This window comes from Myxine glutinosa, unplaced genomic scaffold (genome assembly GCF_964187855.1).
Source record: "Myxine glutinosa unplaced genomic scaffold, kmMyxGlut1.1 SCAFFOLD_1734, whole genome shotgun sequence".
Classification (NCBI taxonomy): domain Eukaryota; kingdom Metazoa; phylum Chordata; class Myxini; order Myxiniformes; family Myxinidae; genus Myxine; species Myxine glutinosa.
The window spans coordinates 68453-88813 of record NW_027617829.1 but is presented as its reverse complement, the minus strand read 5'-3'; the positions used below and the strand labels follow the sequence as shown (position 1 = coordinate 88813).

The following is a 20361-nucleotide window of genomic DNA, read 5'->3' as shown; positions in this document are numbered from 1 at the left end:
TTGTAAATCCCTTCCCAGATTCGTAGGCATCTATAACCTTCTTTCTGAAGGCCTCAGAGAGCTCTTTTGATCTAGGCATGGTGACGCCCCACACTTCAACAACAAAGAGCAAACCAAACTAAATGTCTGAGGTTTAAATAAGACAGGTTCCTCCAAGATCCTCTCTAACGATGTTCTAATCATTTGCACCTGAGCTGGTGCACCTGATTCTAATTTTAGGTATTTGAAGTAGTGATAAATGTAGGGGTGTACTTACTTTTTCCACATGCGAAATTTGCATTTATGTTCATTTAATTTATACAATGGACTACAAAATGTAAATGTTTCATGATATTTGTTATATTATATCACCTTATCTATCAATATTGTTGAAATGAAGATCAAATAGCTGTATGTTGAAATATGTTGAAAAAGTCAAAACTTTACATGGGGTGTACTTACTTTTCACATGACTGTACATGCATACATACATACATACATACATACATACATACATACATACATATACACAGACAAACACTGTTCTTGACAGCTTTTCCCCATGGGCTATACAGTAATAATTCAAGATATGATCAAAAAAGTGTTTTTTGTTAATTCGGTCACAAGCCAAAAAACACGTCAAGCATGAATCAAATATCATGTGCACTTCAGTGCAGATCAATGATTATTATGCAAGAACATCTTAAAAGCAAAGCGGTCTTTGAGATGCCGCATTTGCAAAATTGAGCGATGACAAAAATGTATCAAATTTTCAGACCATTTGCCATGGACCTTTAACCCAGAGGGGTGTGATGCAAATTAAACGTAAATGCAACTTACTCAAGGCCATCTAGAAAGGGCAATTTCATTGACAAACATTGGTCAAAGTTTGGTGAAAAAATGTTGACATGTCGATAATTGGGTCATGACCTTAAAATTAGGTCAAGGTGAAAAAATTGGGTCAACCCCACAAACTATTTATTCCCATTATTGCTGCAAATTAATTCACCTTCTATGAATCCAGATCCCATCCAGATCTGAGATACAGCTCGGAATTTGCCAGAAAGAAAAAAACAAGAAAAAAAAACCAAAAAAAAAAACCTAAATTGTAGTTTAGTACTCCTCGGTGTCTAAGAAATTGTTACCATTAAAAATTGGTGGCACCAATTGTAGAAACAAGTGAGAAAAGCAACAAGCCTTCACCTATACTGTAGGGGGAGCCTTAAATAACCAGAACAAGCAATGGGACAGTTCTTTCGGCAAATATTCCATACCTGCTCAGTTCCTTCAAAATTGCGTCGGTCATGATCTCCAGCAACAACCTCCCACAGAGTTTCATCAGGCAACCTAAAAACGCAATGGAAGATAAGCAAATGTATAAGCTAATATAAATTGCACTTCGAATGGATAAAACGTATTTTCGTATACATCAGTCAATACTCAGTTTTTACACCCACACTGAAAAAAACCAAAAATTTTTTTTTTTTTTACACACACACACACACACACACACACACACACACACACACACACACACACACACACACACACACACACACACACACACACACACACACACACACACACACACACACACACACACACACACACACACACACACACACACACACACACACACACACACACTTGTTGTGCAAGGGGAGGGGGCTCCATGGATAGTATGTGTTAAGAATGTAGCTTGGTCTGTGTGCTCGAGTGTAGCTTTGATTTGCGCTTTTAACAGGGATCTGTCAGATGCGTCGTATTGTAAAATGTGCAGCGAGGAGGTGGCGATTGTAAACCACAGCAGAATATTTTTGTGATGGAGGTCTGGAGGCACCCAGTACTTTAATGGACATTAACGCCAGGACGGTGCAGTAAGCTGCAGAGGGCAGACACTTTTGAAGGGCCGCCCCATGGCCCAAAATATGACACCGGCTTACAGTGGACAATCAATAAGGGGGATCACCTGCATGTTGGAAAGGTGGCCCATAATTGCTTAAAAGCTGTATCAGCACAGGCACGCTTGGTGGAATTAAAACCACAGAAAACATCAGATATCTGTTTCGTGGATCAATGAAGGGCCAGTTCTTGAGCCATGAACACCATCCCCATCATTGCTCATCACCACTCTCCTGCCCCGTTCCGCACATCCGTCCTTCGATACGCCAACATACAAAACACAATTGTCCGAGAGCAATGACCAGCTTGTGCCTGCACAAGACCCCACTCCCACTTGCCTTCACGGGGTTTGGTTTTATTCTCGTTTACAAGTTCATGCTGTTTTTTTTGTTTCGTTTTTTCTCCTTATTTGTGTCTGTTGACCGCTTGATAGATATGTTCTGTTATTTATAGTGTCTCATCCATCCTTACCCCATATAAATTTTAAATAAACCACTTGGTCATAACATCTTCCAACCTCAACCTTGTCACATGAGCAACCACCATATTCGGATTGTATTGGAACGAGCCTTGGGGATTGCATATTGGTAAATCATAGAGCAAATTAGACCGTTGGGTCATTTGCAAAGGAACAAAGATGCTTTCACTTGAAGCATCTTCATTACCAGGTCAGGTGACCAAAGGTAACTGAGCTTACACACAGAACTGGTTGCTAGGCAATGTTAACCGTTATCTCTGTCTCGTATTTTATTAAGAAAAGAAATTAAAATTCCCTTTTTAAGGCCATTTTCCCTGCTAGAGCAGGGGTTAGCCTTGCAGGCCCCATGACAATTATCATGGTTCCATTTTTGAGGCAATGTTTTTTTTAATGGCCGAATGCCCTTCCTGACGCCAACCCTTTAGTTGCCTCTTACGACACACGCAGGGGTACGGTGTACCTATTCTAAACTGGGGCACACACCGGCACATTCATCCCAGCAAGCTGGTACTCAATTTGCCAACAACGGAATGATGACAGGTTGAGTCAACACCCCTGACGTTAATTCAGCAAGCGACAGGGATTAGAACTCAAAATCCTATGATCCCAAGTGTCTCATATTTTATATTGTTTGCTATATTTAAAGGTGCAAGTTGAGGAGATCTTGGAGGTGAAGGAAATCCAGATTGGTGGAAAATCAATCTGCCAGGAAAGTGATTATTGAGCCACTGCATGGACAAGTGGGATGCATGTGCAGTTGCTCCATCCTGTTGAAACCAAGCACCAGTAACGTTTCTCACACAATTCCAGAAAAAACATGTTCAACCTTTGTATATAACATTCTGCATTGACAGCCACCCAGTATCTTAATCTTCAAAAAAGTATGGACCATAAATCCAATGACAGACCACACCGGGCAGTGGAGAGACAAGTCAAAGTGCGCTTGTTTCTCCATGTCTCAAAACTGACAATTCTGTTTGTTTGCCATATCATTCAAGTAAACATGCCATTATTCACTCAAAAGTATGTCGCCTATGTTGATTCCTGCTTCATCCATAGACCGACTGGATCGCACACAAAATTCATAATGTCAAAGCTCATCTTCTGATGTTAACTGCTGCATCAATTGGATTTTGTAATGGAAAGCTTGCAAACCAGACTAACACTCATGACTGCTTTGAGATACTCAAATTTAATGTGAAATGCACCTTGTTGACAACAACATGCATTTTAAGGCCATGTTCCCTGCTAGAGCAGGGGTTAGCCTTGCGGTCCCCATGACAATCTTCTCCATATTGCCCTATTTTCTGCATCTCTCCTTGTTAACCCCCTTGCCCACATTTCTTCTTCCACCATCTTTAGCCAAGTCTTTCTCGGTCTTCCCCGTCCTCTACTTCCTTCTACATTCATTTCCATCACTCTTCTCAACCAGTCACTTTCATCCTCCCTCAACACATGACCAAACCATCTCAACCTGTTCCTCTTCACAGCATCAATCACAGGCTCTTTCCCATCATCTTTCGCAATTCATCATTTGTCTTCCTCTCTCTCGATACTCCGCACATCCACCGAACCATTCGCATTTCCACCCTTTCCAGCCTCCGTTGCTGCTCTACATTCATGATCCATGTCTCGCTCCCATAAATCATAACACTTCTCACACATGCAGCATACATCTTTCCCTTCAGCTTCAACGACACTCCCCTCATCAGCACGCCACTCAGTTCCCGAAACTTCTTCCATGCACATCTCACTCGAGCAACTGTTGCCGAGTCTGATCCACCTTCTCCATTCAGCATGTCTCCGAGGTAGCAAAATGTTTTCACACCTTCCAGCTTCACGCCGTCTCCAAGATCCAACTCAACATTTCCTCCATCTGCAGCTCCCTCTGTGCACACCTTACATTTGAATGTAGCTGCCACACTGGTTAATGACCCTTTCAGACCACTACATCTTTGATGAACCCACTCAGCGCACATTGTACATTGAATGGAGTTCACTCCCACACCCTTCCTGCACACAGCACATGGCCACTTCCCAGTTCTTTCCACCTCACCACATGCTTTACCACTTGCCATCACCTTCGTCTTTCCTATATTCACCTTCGGACCTTTTGTCTCCATACATTCCTTCCACTTGTTCATCTTTTCCTTCAGTCCATCCATACTTTCCACAATCAACACCAGATCATCTGTATACAACTCACATGGTAAACCCTCCTTTACGTTCTGAGCCAGCACCTCCATCACAGCTACAAATAGTAGTGGACTTAGTACCGACCCCTGATGCACTCCCACCTTCACCTCAAACTCACCACTGTTCCCATCCTTCGTCCTTACAGCTGTGCGCGCTCTTTTGTACATTGCCATCACTACTCTGATCAACCATTCCTCCACTCCTAAACTTCCACAATGCCCATGTCACTACTTCGCGTGGAACCCTATCGAATGCTTTCTCCAGATCAACAAACCCAATAAACAACTTCTTCCTCTTCTTTTTTTTTCTTTTTTTCCTTTTTCCTTCCTTTTTCTCCATGTACTTCTCCTGCAACTGCCTCACAATAAAGAGCGCGTCTGTCGTTCCTCTTCCTGGCATAAATCCAAACTGCATCTCGTCGATCTTCACCTTCTTCCTCCTCTTCCTCTCCAACACCCTTTCCAATACCTTCATTCCATGCTCCAATAACTTTATCGCTCGGTACGAGCCACACTCCAGAGTGTCACCTTTTCACTTGTATAGAGGGACGAGGGTACTCAGTTCCCAATCCACTGGAATGCGGCCTTCTTTCCCCACCAGATTACAGATCTCTGTCATTCTCTTCACACCCCAACTTCCTGCTGCCTTCAACATATCTCCCACAACTCCCGTCGGCCCTCCCGCTTTTCTACTCTTCATTGCTTTTATCGCTTCCTCAACTTCCTTCTCAGTTATCTACTCTGCCGGTCCTAAAACTGGGTTACTCTCTATGTTGCCATCCCATTCATTCTCTGTATTCAACAGCATTTCCATATATCTTTTCCATCTTCCTTTAATTCCATCTGGGTCCACAACGATTTGTCCCACTTCATCCTTCAAGCAACTCACCCCCATCACATCACACCTCTCTTTCGCTATCTGCTTTGCAATCCTGAATACCGCTCTCTGACCCTCTTCCGAAGCCAAGCGTTCTCCAAACATTTTCCTACATGCCTCCTGCACCTTTGCTACCTCTTTCTTTGCAACCTTCTTGGCTGCCTTATAACTTTCATGCTCTGCTTTTTCTGCTCCCGTACCCTTCGCCTTCTGCCACTCCTTGAACTTCTTCCTCTTCTCGTCAATCCTCTTTCCAACTTCATCATCCCACCACCATGTTTCTGAGTGCCTCGGTGGTCCTTTTGTCCATCCACATACCTCACCAATGGCTCCCAACAGACTATCTTTCATTGACATCCAACTACGTTCAAGCTCAACCACATCATCCTCTACCCTACTCAGCCTCTCTTTTAATGCCTCCCTTACTGTCACCTGTTTCAACCTCCACACCTTCATTCTCGGTTGGTACTTCACCCGCCGAGCTCTCCGCGCACCTTTGACCCTTATGTCGCAGACAACCAAGTGGTGCTGTGAAACAGCCTCCTCCCCCGGGATCACCTTTGTATCCCGGAGGTGCCCCCTATCTCGCCTATGCTCCATCAGGTAGTCAACGGTTGTCGTCGACCCACCTGACGTGTATGTAACAAGCTTATTATCCCATTTCTGGAACTGAGTGTTACAAATCAACAAATCAGCTCCATCAGCAAACTCCAAAATCCTTTCACCTTCTCCATTTCTCACATCATATCCATAACCCCCATCAAAATCGTCCATACTCCTTCCCACATGTCCATTTAGGTCTCCTCCTACCACAACAACTTCCTCATCTTTCACGTTTTCCATCAGCTTCTCTATTGCACACCAGAACTTGTCCTTCTCTTCATCGCTCCGACCAACCTGCGGAGCATATCCTGAGATGACGTTCACCAAGAGCTTTCCAATCATCATTTTCACCATCAACCTATCACTCACTCTAGTCACACTCACCACACTGTCTACAAACTCCTCAGAAAACAGGACACCAACACCATTCACGCCCTCCGGGCACCCTTGCCACACAAACTTGTATTTCTGTCCCTGCCTACCCTTCACCATTCTCACACCACTTCCCTTCCATCTCGTCTCTTGCACACAACATATGTCCACTCTTCTTCTGACCAATACTTCCACCACTTCTCCTGATCTCCCTGTCATTGTCCCTACATTCCATGTCCCAAACCTCAGAAACCGATCTCCACTTCGGGCTGTACCCTGCCCATATGTAGTTGTAATTGTCATGGTTCTCTTTTTGACGCAATGTTTTTATGGCCGGATGCCCTTCCTGAAGCTAACCCTCTTTGTCGCCTCTTACGACACGCATGGATACGGTGTACCTATTCTAACCAGGGTACACACCGGGATAAAGCTTGGAATAAAACCAAACGGGTTTAATCCCGAACAAATAAACGGAGAATGAAATCAATAATAACTATATACAATAAAGTAAAATAATCCGATAAAAACTAATGCGTCAAGTCACAAGCACAGATGGGGCGAGGGACACAAAATGGCGACTTATCTCTGCTCTTTCAGATGACACAAGCTTCCCAAGAGAAACCAGCACCCAAAGCATTTTGAACAAAACCTGGTGTCCATGTTGCATTCAGTGCCGTAAGCTTGCTTTGATAGAGCTGATATTTTTGGTGACGCATTTTTGTGAGCAATCACTTGAGGACACAATCACTTCAGTAATTCTGTTTATGGGAACTGGAGTTCGAATATTCCTTGGATATCCAGTGTCCTACAATATTGTTCTTCAGAGAAACAATCCCCCTCCACGTTGAAACTATATGACAGTCTTTGAGGTTTGTGCATTATGCCAAGGAAATCTTCTGAACACACGCTGCACTCTTTCCCAATTTCAACTCCACATCGTTCCAGACAATGAAGATTCACTCTTCTGTTAGTGCCATGGATTACCTGCAAATTATGTTTAACGGGAACATACATTAGCTACATTTGGAATGCTTACCCAATCTAAATCACTCCATTTGACTTTTCAACCTACCAATATTAAAAAAGCATATATATATTTGTGCCCTCGGATCCCGCTGTTTGCGGGGGGTACATTCTTGGAAAATCCGCGAATGGGGCATTGTTTCAATGTTAAAAGGGGGGATAGGTTCCTGAGCCACGAAAATCTACGAATAGAGGACCAAACCACAAATGGCGAGAGAAAATCCACAAACGGCGAGAAAAATCCACAAACGGAGAGGCAAAATCCGCAAACGGAGAGGCAAAATCCACGAACAGCAGGCAAAATCCGCGAACGGCAAGGCAAAACCCACGAATGGTGAGGCAAAACCCACGAATGGCGGGTCACAATCCACGAATGGTGGGGCACAACCCACGAATGGCGGGGCACATTCCACGAATGACGATAATCCACAAAGGGTGATGAAAATCCCATGAATGTATGCCACGGCATTGTTTCAATGACCTGAAAAACCACGAATTTGTGGAACAGCCGTGAATAGTGAAAATAATTATTTTTTTTAAATAAAAGCGATTTTGCAGAACATGGCCGCAAATAGAAAATTTAAAACCCGCAAATAGAGAAACGGCTCGCATTTTGTCACCTGCAAATAGTGGGGTCCAACAGCATATATTTAAATTGGATACATCTTTGTAATTCACCTTGTACATGTAAAAAGTAAAAAATATATAAAAGAATTTTTTTTAAAACATTAGTCATCGATTGTGGAGCATCTCATTGGTAGAAACTTTTAATTCACTATTATTCACTGTGATATAGACCCAGGGTTTTGCACATCATTGTATAATAATTTTGCCCAGTTACGAGTCTGATGGTGTGAAGGTATAATCACATTTGATTCATCTTGGAGCTGTCCCTGTCAGTTCAATTCGGAATGGTGTTTCACAGTCAAGGGGTTGCATCATAGTATGCCATCCCCTTGGATGAACAATAAGCTGGAGACTAGCATTTGTTGGTGGATGTTAAAGACCCCACTGTCTTTCACAAATAGTAGGTTAGTTAATTTCTGGCACAATGAAACACATTCCAAAGTCCTGCATTCACAAATTCAAGTAAAACATTAGGCCTAGCTGGTCAGGTCATGAAAAACTTTAGATGTGGCAGACTCAAGGTGAGATGCATTTGAACCATTACAGTAGGAGAGCACAATGACCTTTGGGCTATGCTTTGATGTTCCCTCAACGTAAAACTGTAGTTAAAAGTAGGACTGAGGATTACAAAAGGTAATTCATGCATACTTGAAAATATTTTATGTACAATATTCGCATATAATCATGCCAAATAAATGCAGATTTGACTAAATACATGCAACCCCAAAGCTGGGAATTTCCCAGGTTAACATAATACAACCTACTCTTTTCCCAAAATGCCAAGCAATACAGCTTTCACAATGCAAATGTAACAGCCAATTTTCCACCACTGAAAAGACTACATGCTCTGAGATGTAGCAACCCCTGCTGGCATACTGCAAGAACACCCATGCAATTAACATTCAGCAAAGTATGACTATATCAGAAATCCTATGGCAAGTGGACAGTTCAAGAGCAAATGAGTCATCTTTTGCTGCACAAAGTGTCAAATCCCATGTGATGCAGCAATATATTTCAGAATAAGAATGTAGCTCTCAAGTTAAATACCATTGATGAACACTTACAGGTGAACACAGTGAGCAGCAGTGAGCACCCAGTCAGCCCTGATGACTGTCCCTCCACAAAGGTGGTCTCCGAGGAACTGCAGGCTCACCTGCCAGGGCCACGAGTGTGGTTGTGCCTCAGAGCCACCAACCAAACGGCTAACCCCGGGTTGAGGAGGCACTGCTGCCATGCCACACGTGCCTTGTGCGAGACCAGAAGTAAAGATAATATCAACAAAAACTCGAGAAAACGTCAAAAAAACAAGTACAAAAAGTTAATTAAAACAAAAGCCGCGTTGATGTTACACAATGCCTAGATGCAGCTGTGCCTATAACGTCGATGTTATAGGCACAGGACATTCCTATTGATTCGATTACTTGATGTTATTTTTGTGCAAAGTGAAAATATATCTCGGCAATTTCCCGTGTGTGGCGACGAATTTTTAATATATCTCGGCATTTTCCCATCTGTTATTTCAGGCAGTGTATGACTGACCATGCCGCGATTTAAAAAAAATATATCTCGGCAATTTCCCGTGTGTGGCGACACGTGAACGAAGCTATGCTCCTCTCTCCACATTATTGTGACGACGTATAAATTAAATATTTCATCGTGACGATTGTCATCAAATGGACGAATTTTTAATATATCTCGGCATTTTCCCGTCTCTTATTTCGGGCGGTGTATGACTGACCATGCCACGATTTAAAAAAAAAAAAATCTCAATGGACTTGAAGTTACAGGCCTTTGAGAATTCATTTCGTTCTATAAAGGGCAACTTTCATCGGATTTTCTTCCCGTTTTTTTTCAACCGAGTCTAAAACTATGTTAGCGACTGTGAAAAATGAAATGATATATCGAATTTGATTTGAAATAAAACTGTGTGAGAGAGGAAGACACCACGGGCCTACAAAACAGGCTCAAAGCTATGCGAGTTAATAAAATGGTGGATATTTGTTTATATGAAGGCTCTCCCAGAATGGGTGGAGCTATGGTTCCCAGAATGGGTGGAGCTTTGAGGTTTTGTCTTCTCTGCAAGAACAAGAAGAACAACAACAACAACAGCAGAGGGCACTCTATGAGCAGCGTCTGCGACGCGGCTAAAAACTAGAGCAATGCGACTGTCACCAATATGCTGCCGCATAGTCCCTGCCAGTGACAATGGGTAGATGCTCTCGTTCACCGTTCTAAAAGTAAAGTTTGGTTTAAATCTCTGCAGCTCTTTTGAAGTATCACATTTTTATCACAGGGCAGGTTTCACATCGATCGGTGAAGCGCTTTCGGAGAAGGGATTTTCTTTTAAATATCGGCTTTCAAGCTAATATGGCTGCCAAACCACATGACATGACATCAAAAATGAAAACTCTGCTTATATACACTACCGGTCACAAGCTTTAGAACACCTCAATTTTTTTTCCAGTTTTTATTGAAATTTACGCAGTTTAATGTCTCAATGTACTCTAAAATTAAGCATAGAACAAATAAACAATTGGAGATAAAAAGAAATCATAGAATCATTTTGTTTAACAAAATATAATTTAAATTTTTAACTCAAAGTAGCCACCTTTTGCAGATATAACCGCCGAACACACTCGTGGCATTCTTTCTGCAATGGAAATCAAATATTGTTCGGGAAGTTCTTCCCAACACTGTTGCAGAAGTTCCCACAAATGTGTTTCACTTGTAGGTTGCTTTGCTTCCACCCTTCTGTCCAGTTCATCCCAAACCAGCTCGATGGGGTTTAAGTCTGGAGACTGTGCTGGCCATTCCATGATTTGAAGTCTACCATCTTGTTCCTTTCCTCGAAGGTAGTTTTGACATAGCCTGGAGGTGTGTTTTGGGTCATTATCTTGCTGTAGGATGAATCCCTGACCAACTAGGCATATAACAGAGGGTATTGCATGGCGCTGCAAAATGCTGTGGTAGCCCTTTTGGTTCAGGGTGCCAGTCACTCTGTGCAAGTCGCCGACTCTGGATCCAGTAAAAGAGCCCCAGACCATCACGCTTCCTCCTCCATGTTTGACAGTTGGTGTCACACACTGAAAAACCATCCTTTCGCCTACTTGACGGCATACAAAAACCCTGCGTGATGAACCAAAGCTTTCAAATTTTGATTCATCGGTCCATAAGACCTTCTTCCAGTCTTCAGTAGTCCACTGGCGGTGCTTCATGGCCCAGGCAAGCCTCTTTTTCTTATTTTACCATCTTAGCAATGGCTTTCTTACTGCCACTCAACTTGTCAAACCTGCAGCTCAGTCTTCTCTTCACAGTTGAAACTGAGACTTGCTTACTTCGACCAGTGTTAAGCTATGCTTGAAGCTGTTGTCCTGTGAGCCGCCTATCACGCAAGCTGTTGACTCGCAGAAACTTATCTTCCGATTCTTTTGTGGCTTTGGGTCTGCCAGACCTCTTCCTGTCAGAGTTTCCTCCAGTTTCCAATATTCTACTTCCTGCAGTACAATGTTGTCCAAATAATGCTTCAGAGGGTGTAATAACAGTCAATTCCCATACTGCTTTTATACAGAGAGGGGGTTTGTAATCAAGTAATCAGCAGAGGTTGGGACACCTGTAGGAATTGTTTGCATCAACTTTCAAGGCTTAATTTACTTACATTGCTGCAGAATGGCTAAGTTGTTAACCCATTACTTGTTCCCTGAAGAAGGCCTTTTTTTACAATATAACTGTGCAATTTACATTATTTTCCTGTTTTTGCTAACCTAAACTTTTTTTAATCTCGAGCAGTTTACTGCTTACCTTCATACCATTTCAGGTTATTCACTGGACAGTAAACTGTGTAAATTTCAATAAAAACTGGAAAAATGGAGGTGTTCTAAAACTTTTGACCGGTAGTGTATGGGGCGGGGATCAGGTCTGTGAAGTTGTCGATTTTATGAGGTTCACCTTTCCATCAAAGATAGCTGCCAAACCACGTGACCTACGACGTCATCATTTTCAAACTATATGCAACAATGGTGTTCGATGACATTTCTAAAATTTCGCATCGATAGGGTAAACAGTTTCAGACAATTATTTACTATTTTCCTTCCATCCAAAATTGCTGCCCAACCATGTGATCTATGATATCAAATTGAATATTTCAATACAAATGGGTCAGAGATCATGCCCTTGCAATTTCAGATCTTTAGGATAAGGCATTTGATTAAAACATTTGTGGCTTGTATACCAGTTCACCGATATCATTATCATGCTTTTTTCCCCCATTGGGCGTTCTTGGCAATGCACCAAGTTTCAAATTTTTCCATTCAGTGGTTTCTGAGAAATATATTTTTAATTACTTGCTTTGAATCCAAAATGGCTGCCATACAACGTGACCTATGATGTCACAATTGTCATAACATTCTGCATGGGTGTCACTCCTGCCATGAAAGTTTTGTCTCAATCAGACATGTGGTTGCTGAGCAAAACGAGGTTTTGCCCGTACAGACGGACAATCCAAAAACATAATGCCTCCGGCCACCTTCGGGGACGGAGGCATAATAAGCAGATGAAATTGGAGCTTCAGAAATAAAAAATATAATTTTGTGAACTAGTACAAAACAAAGGCTTTACCTCCAATTCAATACTTACCTTCAGGGATGGGTAAAGGAGTTGGATATGTTGGAAAAGGTCGAGGAATGGCTACAGGCAGTGATAAAGGATCTGAAATGGAAAGAAGAGAGTTATGATGAAATCCAAATCAAAGAAAGCAAAAGCACCCCAAGCCATAAAAATACAAAACTAGAAAGCATTTCAAAATTAAAAGCCCGTCCATATCCACTTTGAACTCTATCTAAACTTGATGAAAACAGTAGCTAAAAAATCTGTTCATTTTATGTTTTAGTGTTCTCAATATTCTCACAATAAAAGTTTGTTGAAATTTTCATGTTAAAAGTTCAAATAGTTAAAATGTTGTAGCTTCGGTAGACACACTGAAGTTCAAATGGTAAATAAATAAACACTGAAGCGATTAAAAAAATAATATATATTTTAAAAAAACAAAAGCAACCCGGCCTCTTGAGCAGCACAGTGGTAGACAGGCTGATGAGGACCATTTCTACTCATTGACTTTGCCATTTGATATTTTGAAACAGCTATCAATTTGTGTTGTCAATATCATAATAAAGGTTTGTTGAAAAATTTATGTCAACACTTCAAATGTTAGAGGTTATAGAATGAGAGATAAACAGAGCTGATTGTAGAAACCCCCCACACTTTTTAACATAATTAGGGTATGCTGAATTTGATATTTTCCACCCCCGTTAATTCAACCCAGATCCACCGTTTTTGAAATACCAACTTCTTTTCTGGAAGTCCTAGCAGTGTCCATGTGTTTTATACCTCTCCCACCCCCTCCCCCATTCCCACGCCTCCTCCCCCCCAAGCCCTCTCCCTCCCATAAATCTCCCGATGTCCCTGTTCTCTGCTGCTGTACTTGTGTGCTTCCCTGTCTCGACCCATCCTGTCTCCCGCTCCCTTTATTGTATGTTTTGTGTGTCAGTTTGTCTTTTTGTGATCAATGTTAGCTCTTTTACACGAGCCTCGATCTTGTATACAAAAAAAGAAAGAAAAAAAATCTCCCACTGCATGGGGAACAGGTTAATGAAAACATCTCAAGATCAAAATCACATCCATGACAACTTGCCCAATCCTTAAATAGCAAAGACCAAAGTCTCTCCAATTGTCCTTGCAAAACACACCAAGAATGACCACACTGTGGTTACAACCTGCGACAATGCAGTATCGGGCCGATTGGGAAACATTTAATGGGATAAAGATCAACTGGACACCTCTTATTCGTGTCACCCTCCCCACGGTAATATAAAAACTAGGGGATTCATCACAGGGTCACGGATTGCTTAACCCCGCAATATGGGGCAATTGAAAAATTTACGTTTTTTCTTTTATTAGTAAATTGCGTAATGTAACACTCCATTAGCGTGTGTTCTGACAAGCTTGATTAAACCTCATTATTCGACATATTAGATTTTTTTTGGAGTCTCATCGTGAATAACATTTGACCCAGACATAGCCAATTAGAAACCTGATGCAACAAACCCGGGCAATGTATAATCAGCTGAGGCCTACACGCCTAATGTGTTAGGCCCACCAGAAAACCAAGATGGCGGCCATATTTCATCTTTGTGCTATGGTGGGTGGAGTCAAGATATGTGGGTGTGTTCAAGCAGATGTCTGACCAATGGGTGCACGTTTCAAAAATCGACCCAAAAAATCAAACGTGAATCTCCTTGACCTGCTACATATTGCATGTAAAAAGGAAGGATCCAAGGACTGTTGGATCTGCTTGCTTCGTCAAAGCACAAGTCATCTAATGTAGGGCATACTAAAGTGAAATAAAACTCCACAACCAGAATCGTTCACTTTACAGCAGGCCTACATTTTGTAAAAGTCGATTAACACTGGACTCACAATGAAACACCAAACTGATCAAAGAACAATTCTTACCTTTCTCAATGAAAGCCACTTGTGCCTTAAAACCACGGAATGCATTTTCCTTGTCAGAGACGAACACAAGTGCCATGACGCCACTCTGACTAGTGACAGGCTCTGGCAACATTGAGCCACAGAATTTTGCTGAAACAGAACACATTGAAACTGCTAAACACCATTCTGTGTGCATGTAATGCTCGATAGAAAAACGTTTTTCAGAAGATCTTGGAAAATTTCACAGAATTTTTTTTTTATGTACGTACAAGTCAATTATGATGGCCTGTTTGTGGATGAAAATGTGAACAGTAAAAGGGGAAAAAATACACAAAGCAAATCAAGAGCATTACTTCCAATTCACCACCCATCTTCTCTTGATCAAATCATTTCTTATACCCAAGGTGAAGCATCGAGAAGGTAAACAATTTATTTTCAGACAGCCTGATCCACACATGGTGCTGAACCAAGTGCTGTCAAGAGAGGAACCTTCCCGAGTAGATACAAAACTTTGACCATTTTTTTTTTCATGACAGTACATATTGTTACCTTTGTGGGGGTAGGGATGACATCATAATGGAGATAAGATTGTATAAATTAGCATGGACCGCATGTGGAGAAGAAAGACATTTCGATGTACATAAGTAGGAAAAAAAAAACTGAGCTTAAGGAGCGTTTGTGTGTCACCACACAGATTGGTTTTGTGTTCGTTAGATAGGGCTTAAGGATAATTCCCACTATGTAATTGCCTCCTGTGATTTTTTCCCTTATGTTTTTACATTCACTCAGCCAGCCATGCAAACGAGCACTCATTAAACCACGACAACCGACAGACCCAGATATTATGATCGGAAAGTAAACCCCACCCCACCAACCGACGAAGGAACAAGGCCGCACCCCCAGAGTGGGGTGATGGGGTGGAAACTATCGTGGCAGGCAGATCACGCCCTGAGCTTCATCATTCATTGAGCCGACCATGGAGCAATTGGGCAGAACTCGGCGATTGGTCGGCGCGACATCAGAGCGGAGGTTTGACAGAAGGAGAAGAATCTGTCGCTCCCTCGGACTCTTGGCACGAAGGAAGGCGCCATTTTTCCTTTGTCCGTGCTGGTCCGATTTAGCTTCGTGGTGGGCAGACGCCTTTTGTCCTGGCTTGGCTGTTCCTGGCTCATGGGCGATCGTGGAGAGGAGGAAGAAGAATCCCGCTCTTTGGTGCTGACTTCGTGGTGGGAGGTTGTGTTTCTCGTGTGTGCTTGTGAAGGGAACATTCGGAGCTTTGTGGAGCCTTGTGCTGTCGAAAGGAGGTGTGGTTGATCTGTGGTGCTCTTTGGAGACCCTGGGGGAGCTGCGTTGTGCTTCCCCGGACAGCAGAGTGACACGGAGGGCGTCGTCAAAAAGTATCTCACGTTTGGACATCGAGAAGCGTGACTCCGTGCCATCTTGTGCTCTTATCGTGCGGAGGCTTCAAGGTTCGCCGACCACCCAGCTCCTACATGTCCTCGTTGAAGCCAAAGCTGTGTGCTGGTGCATTGAAAACGGATTTTATTTTATTTTATCTTTTCACCTGTCGTGTCGTTGTGTCTGAATGGAGACGTCTCAATTAGGAATTATAGTTTTACACCTCGGCTTTCATTTTCATCTCTTGCATTTATTTTCATTAAATCCTTTATTGTTGCATTTCATTTGTGGTGTTCATTTTTATTGTGCGGTTCGGATTAACCCAGTGTGCCATCTTACAGGTAAGTCCTCAGTTCCTTCCAGTCCCGCACGCTAAAAAGTACCGCCAAGTTTTGAACTGCTGCCTCAGAGTTAACCGTTCGGCTATCCGTAAAGGCTGGTTTTCATCAGCTGCTGATTTGACAATACTTAATTACCAAGTTTGGTCAAAATCCCTTCAGCGGTTCACAAGTTTCATGCTTACCGAAACCAGCTAAATGCACAGCTTGATGGACAATCCAAAAACAATGCCTCGGCTGTGGATGCATAAAACAAAAATTATGCTCATTTAATGAAGTTTAAATTTGTCCAATCAAGAATGGCAACTTCAAGAGTAGTTGAGCTGTTCCCATCAGTCACCACCCGACAGAAAACAACCCCCCTTCACACAGACTCCTACCTCTTTATACTTAGGAAAATATGATTGCTCACTCATGGGAAATGTATTAGTGCATGTCTCACCAAGCAGTTGCTGCCGGTGAGCATCTGCATAAACAGACAGAGAGTCATACGAGCAGTTGGGACTCATTTCCACTTCAAAATCTTCAAAACGTAGCTGCACAAGGATAAAGAATGATTAAATTCCTAGAATTTGTCATGTACACGCAATCTGGGAAAGGCATGGTGAAATGGCCATTGTTTACCTTTTCACCAAACAAAAAGCATTTAATTTAAAAAAAATTCTTGAAATGGCTGGACATAATTTTAGAGCCGAAGAAATTTTCCTGCGAAGGCAACCAGAACCAACCAATACTTTCTAGGTATAATGGAGCAAGATTGACTTCAATACAAACACCAACAGTTTTGAGAAGAGGCGAGAAAACAGTAAGAAGATCATTAGGTTATCAGGGTTATCTACCCTTTCTTCTACCTTAACAGCCAAACTGGGAGACGACCGAATCAACCAGCGGCAGTTGGCATCATTTGGGTAGTGATGGGGATACAGGGCACTCTCTATGTCACTCTCACGTTCTACTTCAGCCACACTGCCACAGCCAGAGGAAGCTGTGGGTGAGCAGGATGGAAATCCATGCCATGTTAGAGTCAAACAATACACAAAGCTTAACAATGACAAAAGATTTGTAGAACAAAGTACATGATGCAAACAGATCATTTTCAATTTTTGAGTTATCTAGCCCTGTCAAGTCCTGGCCAACTTCTGGTGACCTTCATGATCAGATTTCTATTTTTTATTTATTTTCTTTTTGTATTCAGGCTCGAGGCTCGTCAAAGAGCTAACATTTATAACACACACACACACACACACACACACACACACACACACACACACACACACACACACACACACACACACACACACACACACACACACACACACACACACACACACACACACACACACACACACACACACACACACACACAATAAGGGTAGCGGTAGACAAGATGGGGAGAGATGTGGAAGCACAAACACAACATTTGAGAGCAGGGACATCGGGAGATCTGTGGGAGGGAGGGGGCTTGGGGGGGAGGAGGCGTGGGAGGGGGGGGGTGGGAGAAGTATAAAACAAGGATTGTAGAACAAACTACAAGGTCTTCCAGGAAAGAAGTTGGTATTTCAAAAAAGTGGATCTGGGGTGAAATTAGCGGGGGTAGAAAAGATCAAGGTTTTGGATGGGGGAAGATAAGATATGGTTGTGAACAGGTGTTTTAATTGAACATTGGTGGTGATGAACATTGGTTTTAATTGAAGATGCTGGTGAACAGCTCAGGCATTTCTCCAAACATCCCTATCCAGCACTGCTTCCCAAAGCTCTGGCAAGGTAAGCTTGGTTACAGCCTTTACCCCATGCATTTACCCCATGCACTCAAAGCAATGAACTCACGATATGACAAACGTGAGTGGAATGTAACATTCCCCCAAAGTCCGTGCACGGATATCCACGCTGGTTGAAGCCATGTAGAACGACGAGAACATGCAGGTATCGGCACGATGGTGAACGAGGAGGTACGAGGTGAAAGGTCGATATGGGAATTGAGCAGATATGTAAACCAACGGCAATCAACACGATGAGGTCGATATGGAAATGCCAACGACAAAACATGATGCACCAAGCAGCCAGCCTCTTCTTCGAGGACAAAATGGCATATATGCCTGTAATAGAAGCTCTTGATTTCTCTCCGATAATACCTCCCACTTGGTGATAAAACCTGAGAAGCAGCTTTAATTTCACTTGCAATATATGACGATGTCGTGGACAATTCCTTTCCCGGGAAGCCTCAACTCATTCGCGACCAATATCAAAAAAGTCCGCTCACCGCCTCCACGCGATTCACGGCTGTATCACTCTCCTGGCAGTCTTCTCCTCCTCCTTCAGGGTCTTTGCCGCGTTTTTTCTTTTTCCTCCACAAACACTTCTTTTTCCCTTTTACTAAAGTCATCTCCATTTCTCACAGAAATCTTAACAACAATATTACCTGAAACTAACAATCCGACAAGTATATAATAACAACAAAGGCGGAAGTGATGAATCCATAACACTAAGAAGAGGAAAAATTAATTGAGATGGAGAATGGAGTAATCATAAATGCCCAAGACCATGGACACTACACTAATGGCTTTAAGAAAATGGCGGGTTTGAGCAAATCGGCCAAATGCAGGTTTTGTGGGTGAGAAACAAAGTACCAGTCACCTCCTTTCGGGATGTAAAAAAAAAACTCATTGCAGAACAGTTGTACACAGAAAGACATGACAGTGTCTGTCGAGTAATCCACTGGCACATCTGTTAAACATTTCAACATTTCAGTTCCAGGACAATCATGGAAACAAACCAAAACCAATCCTTTAAAATGAGCATATAGTGCTCAGGCATGTCAAGATGACCCCATCACATATGGACATTGCAAACTAAGCATTGTGACCAGACATAGCGCTCAAACATAAAAAAAGGAAAAAAGACGGCATTGTTGAGTGAAGTTTAGGTTCCCAATGACTTTCGACCAAATGCTTCAGAAACCACGAAAATGCTCAAATGCCAGGAGCTGAAAAATAAAGTCAAAAGGATTTGTAAATTGAAGAAAGCTGAAATTGTACCAGTGATAGTCGGAGCAACAACGATGATCAGGAAAAGCCTTACCGAGCACCCATAAATCATTCCCAGGAATATCGCTAGAAACGAGCTACATGTGGAGGCTGTCAGAGGTTCAGTGAAGTTTCTGAAAAGAGCCCTTGGAACGAGGCTATGAAAACGAAGTTTCACAATATGGTTCATGAATATTATCCTTTACCAAAAAGGGAGGTGGAGATTTTGAGTTCTAGGAGAACTTCTCACACCTTCTAAGAAAACCCACAAATAGAGATACCAACCAACAGGTATCACTACATCACATGATATTGAAAGTTAAATCTCTCATCTGACGATTGGTAAAAGTACAAACATTGGAAAATTTAATCAACATTTGAATGCAACCCATCCCCAAAGAAAACTACATCTGGTTTGCATTTTTATTGGGGTTGGGGGCTGAAAGTATAACAAAGATCCTAGGACGAAGTGGTTTGGGGTCATCCCTGGAAAATGGTGCATACCTTCCATGTATGGCCATTACGTACAAGAGATCTCGACTGAACTGTCCATTAGTTTTGGGGAATGCAAATAATCCACTAGAATCTGGGTCAAGGGCCTAAACATCACAACAATCAAATAAAGGCCTGAATATCACTGCAATCATTCTTGCTCTCTCGGTTCACACTTTGGTTCTGTATTTTATATTTACAACTTAAACATTTTCGCCACTGGAAAAAAAGGGTATTCAAAATAAATACACCAGATGCTCGATTTATATTTAAAGACATACCTGGCAGCCCTTCAGATGCCACAGCTGAGAAGTGCAGGGAAAATCCAGAGCGTCTAACACCCTGATCGCTCACAAACTTTACAACGGCGCGATGCGAGTGAACTATCTCTGGGGCTGGCAGTGAGGAGCCACACAGCTTTCCTGCAAAGGAAAGACCTCGTCATTTTGACCTTTTATTTAAATATAGGGCAGATGCATGCAATCATGAATCAAAACTGACAAATAAACATTAGGAATGATCTACATCCGTAGAACAAAATTATTTTTGTGCAAACTCAATACAGGTA

At 42.3% G+C, this 20361-nt stretch overlaps 1 protein-coding gene across 1 annotated transcript in view; it reads right to left on the bottom strand.

Moving 5' to 3' along the window:
* Positions 1-1253: 1253 nt before the first annotated feature.
* The window catches only part of LOC137424178 (ovochymase-2-like), a gene marked incomplete at its 3' end in the record, with an annotated part of 52495 nt that continues 33387 nt past the window's right edge, over positions 1254-20361 (bottom strand). Inside the window, exons 11-17 of the mRNA XM_078769233.1 lie at positions 20075-20215; positions 17130-17263; positions 16721-16814; positions 14564-14692; positions 12689-12760; positions 9121-9301; positions 1254-1326 (exon numbers count right to left, since the gene is read on the bottom strand). Coding sequence (XP_078625359.1) covers positions 1254-1326; positions 9121-9301; positions 12689-12760; positions 14564-14692; positions 16721-16814; positions 17130-17263; positions 20075-20215 — 824 coding nt within the window. The remainder of the gene's footprint in view (positions 1327-9120; positions 9302-12688; positions 12761-14563; positions 14693-16720; positions 16815-17129; positions 17264-20074; positions 20216-20361) is intronic.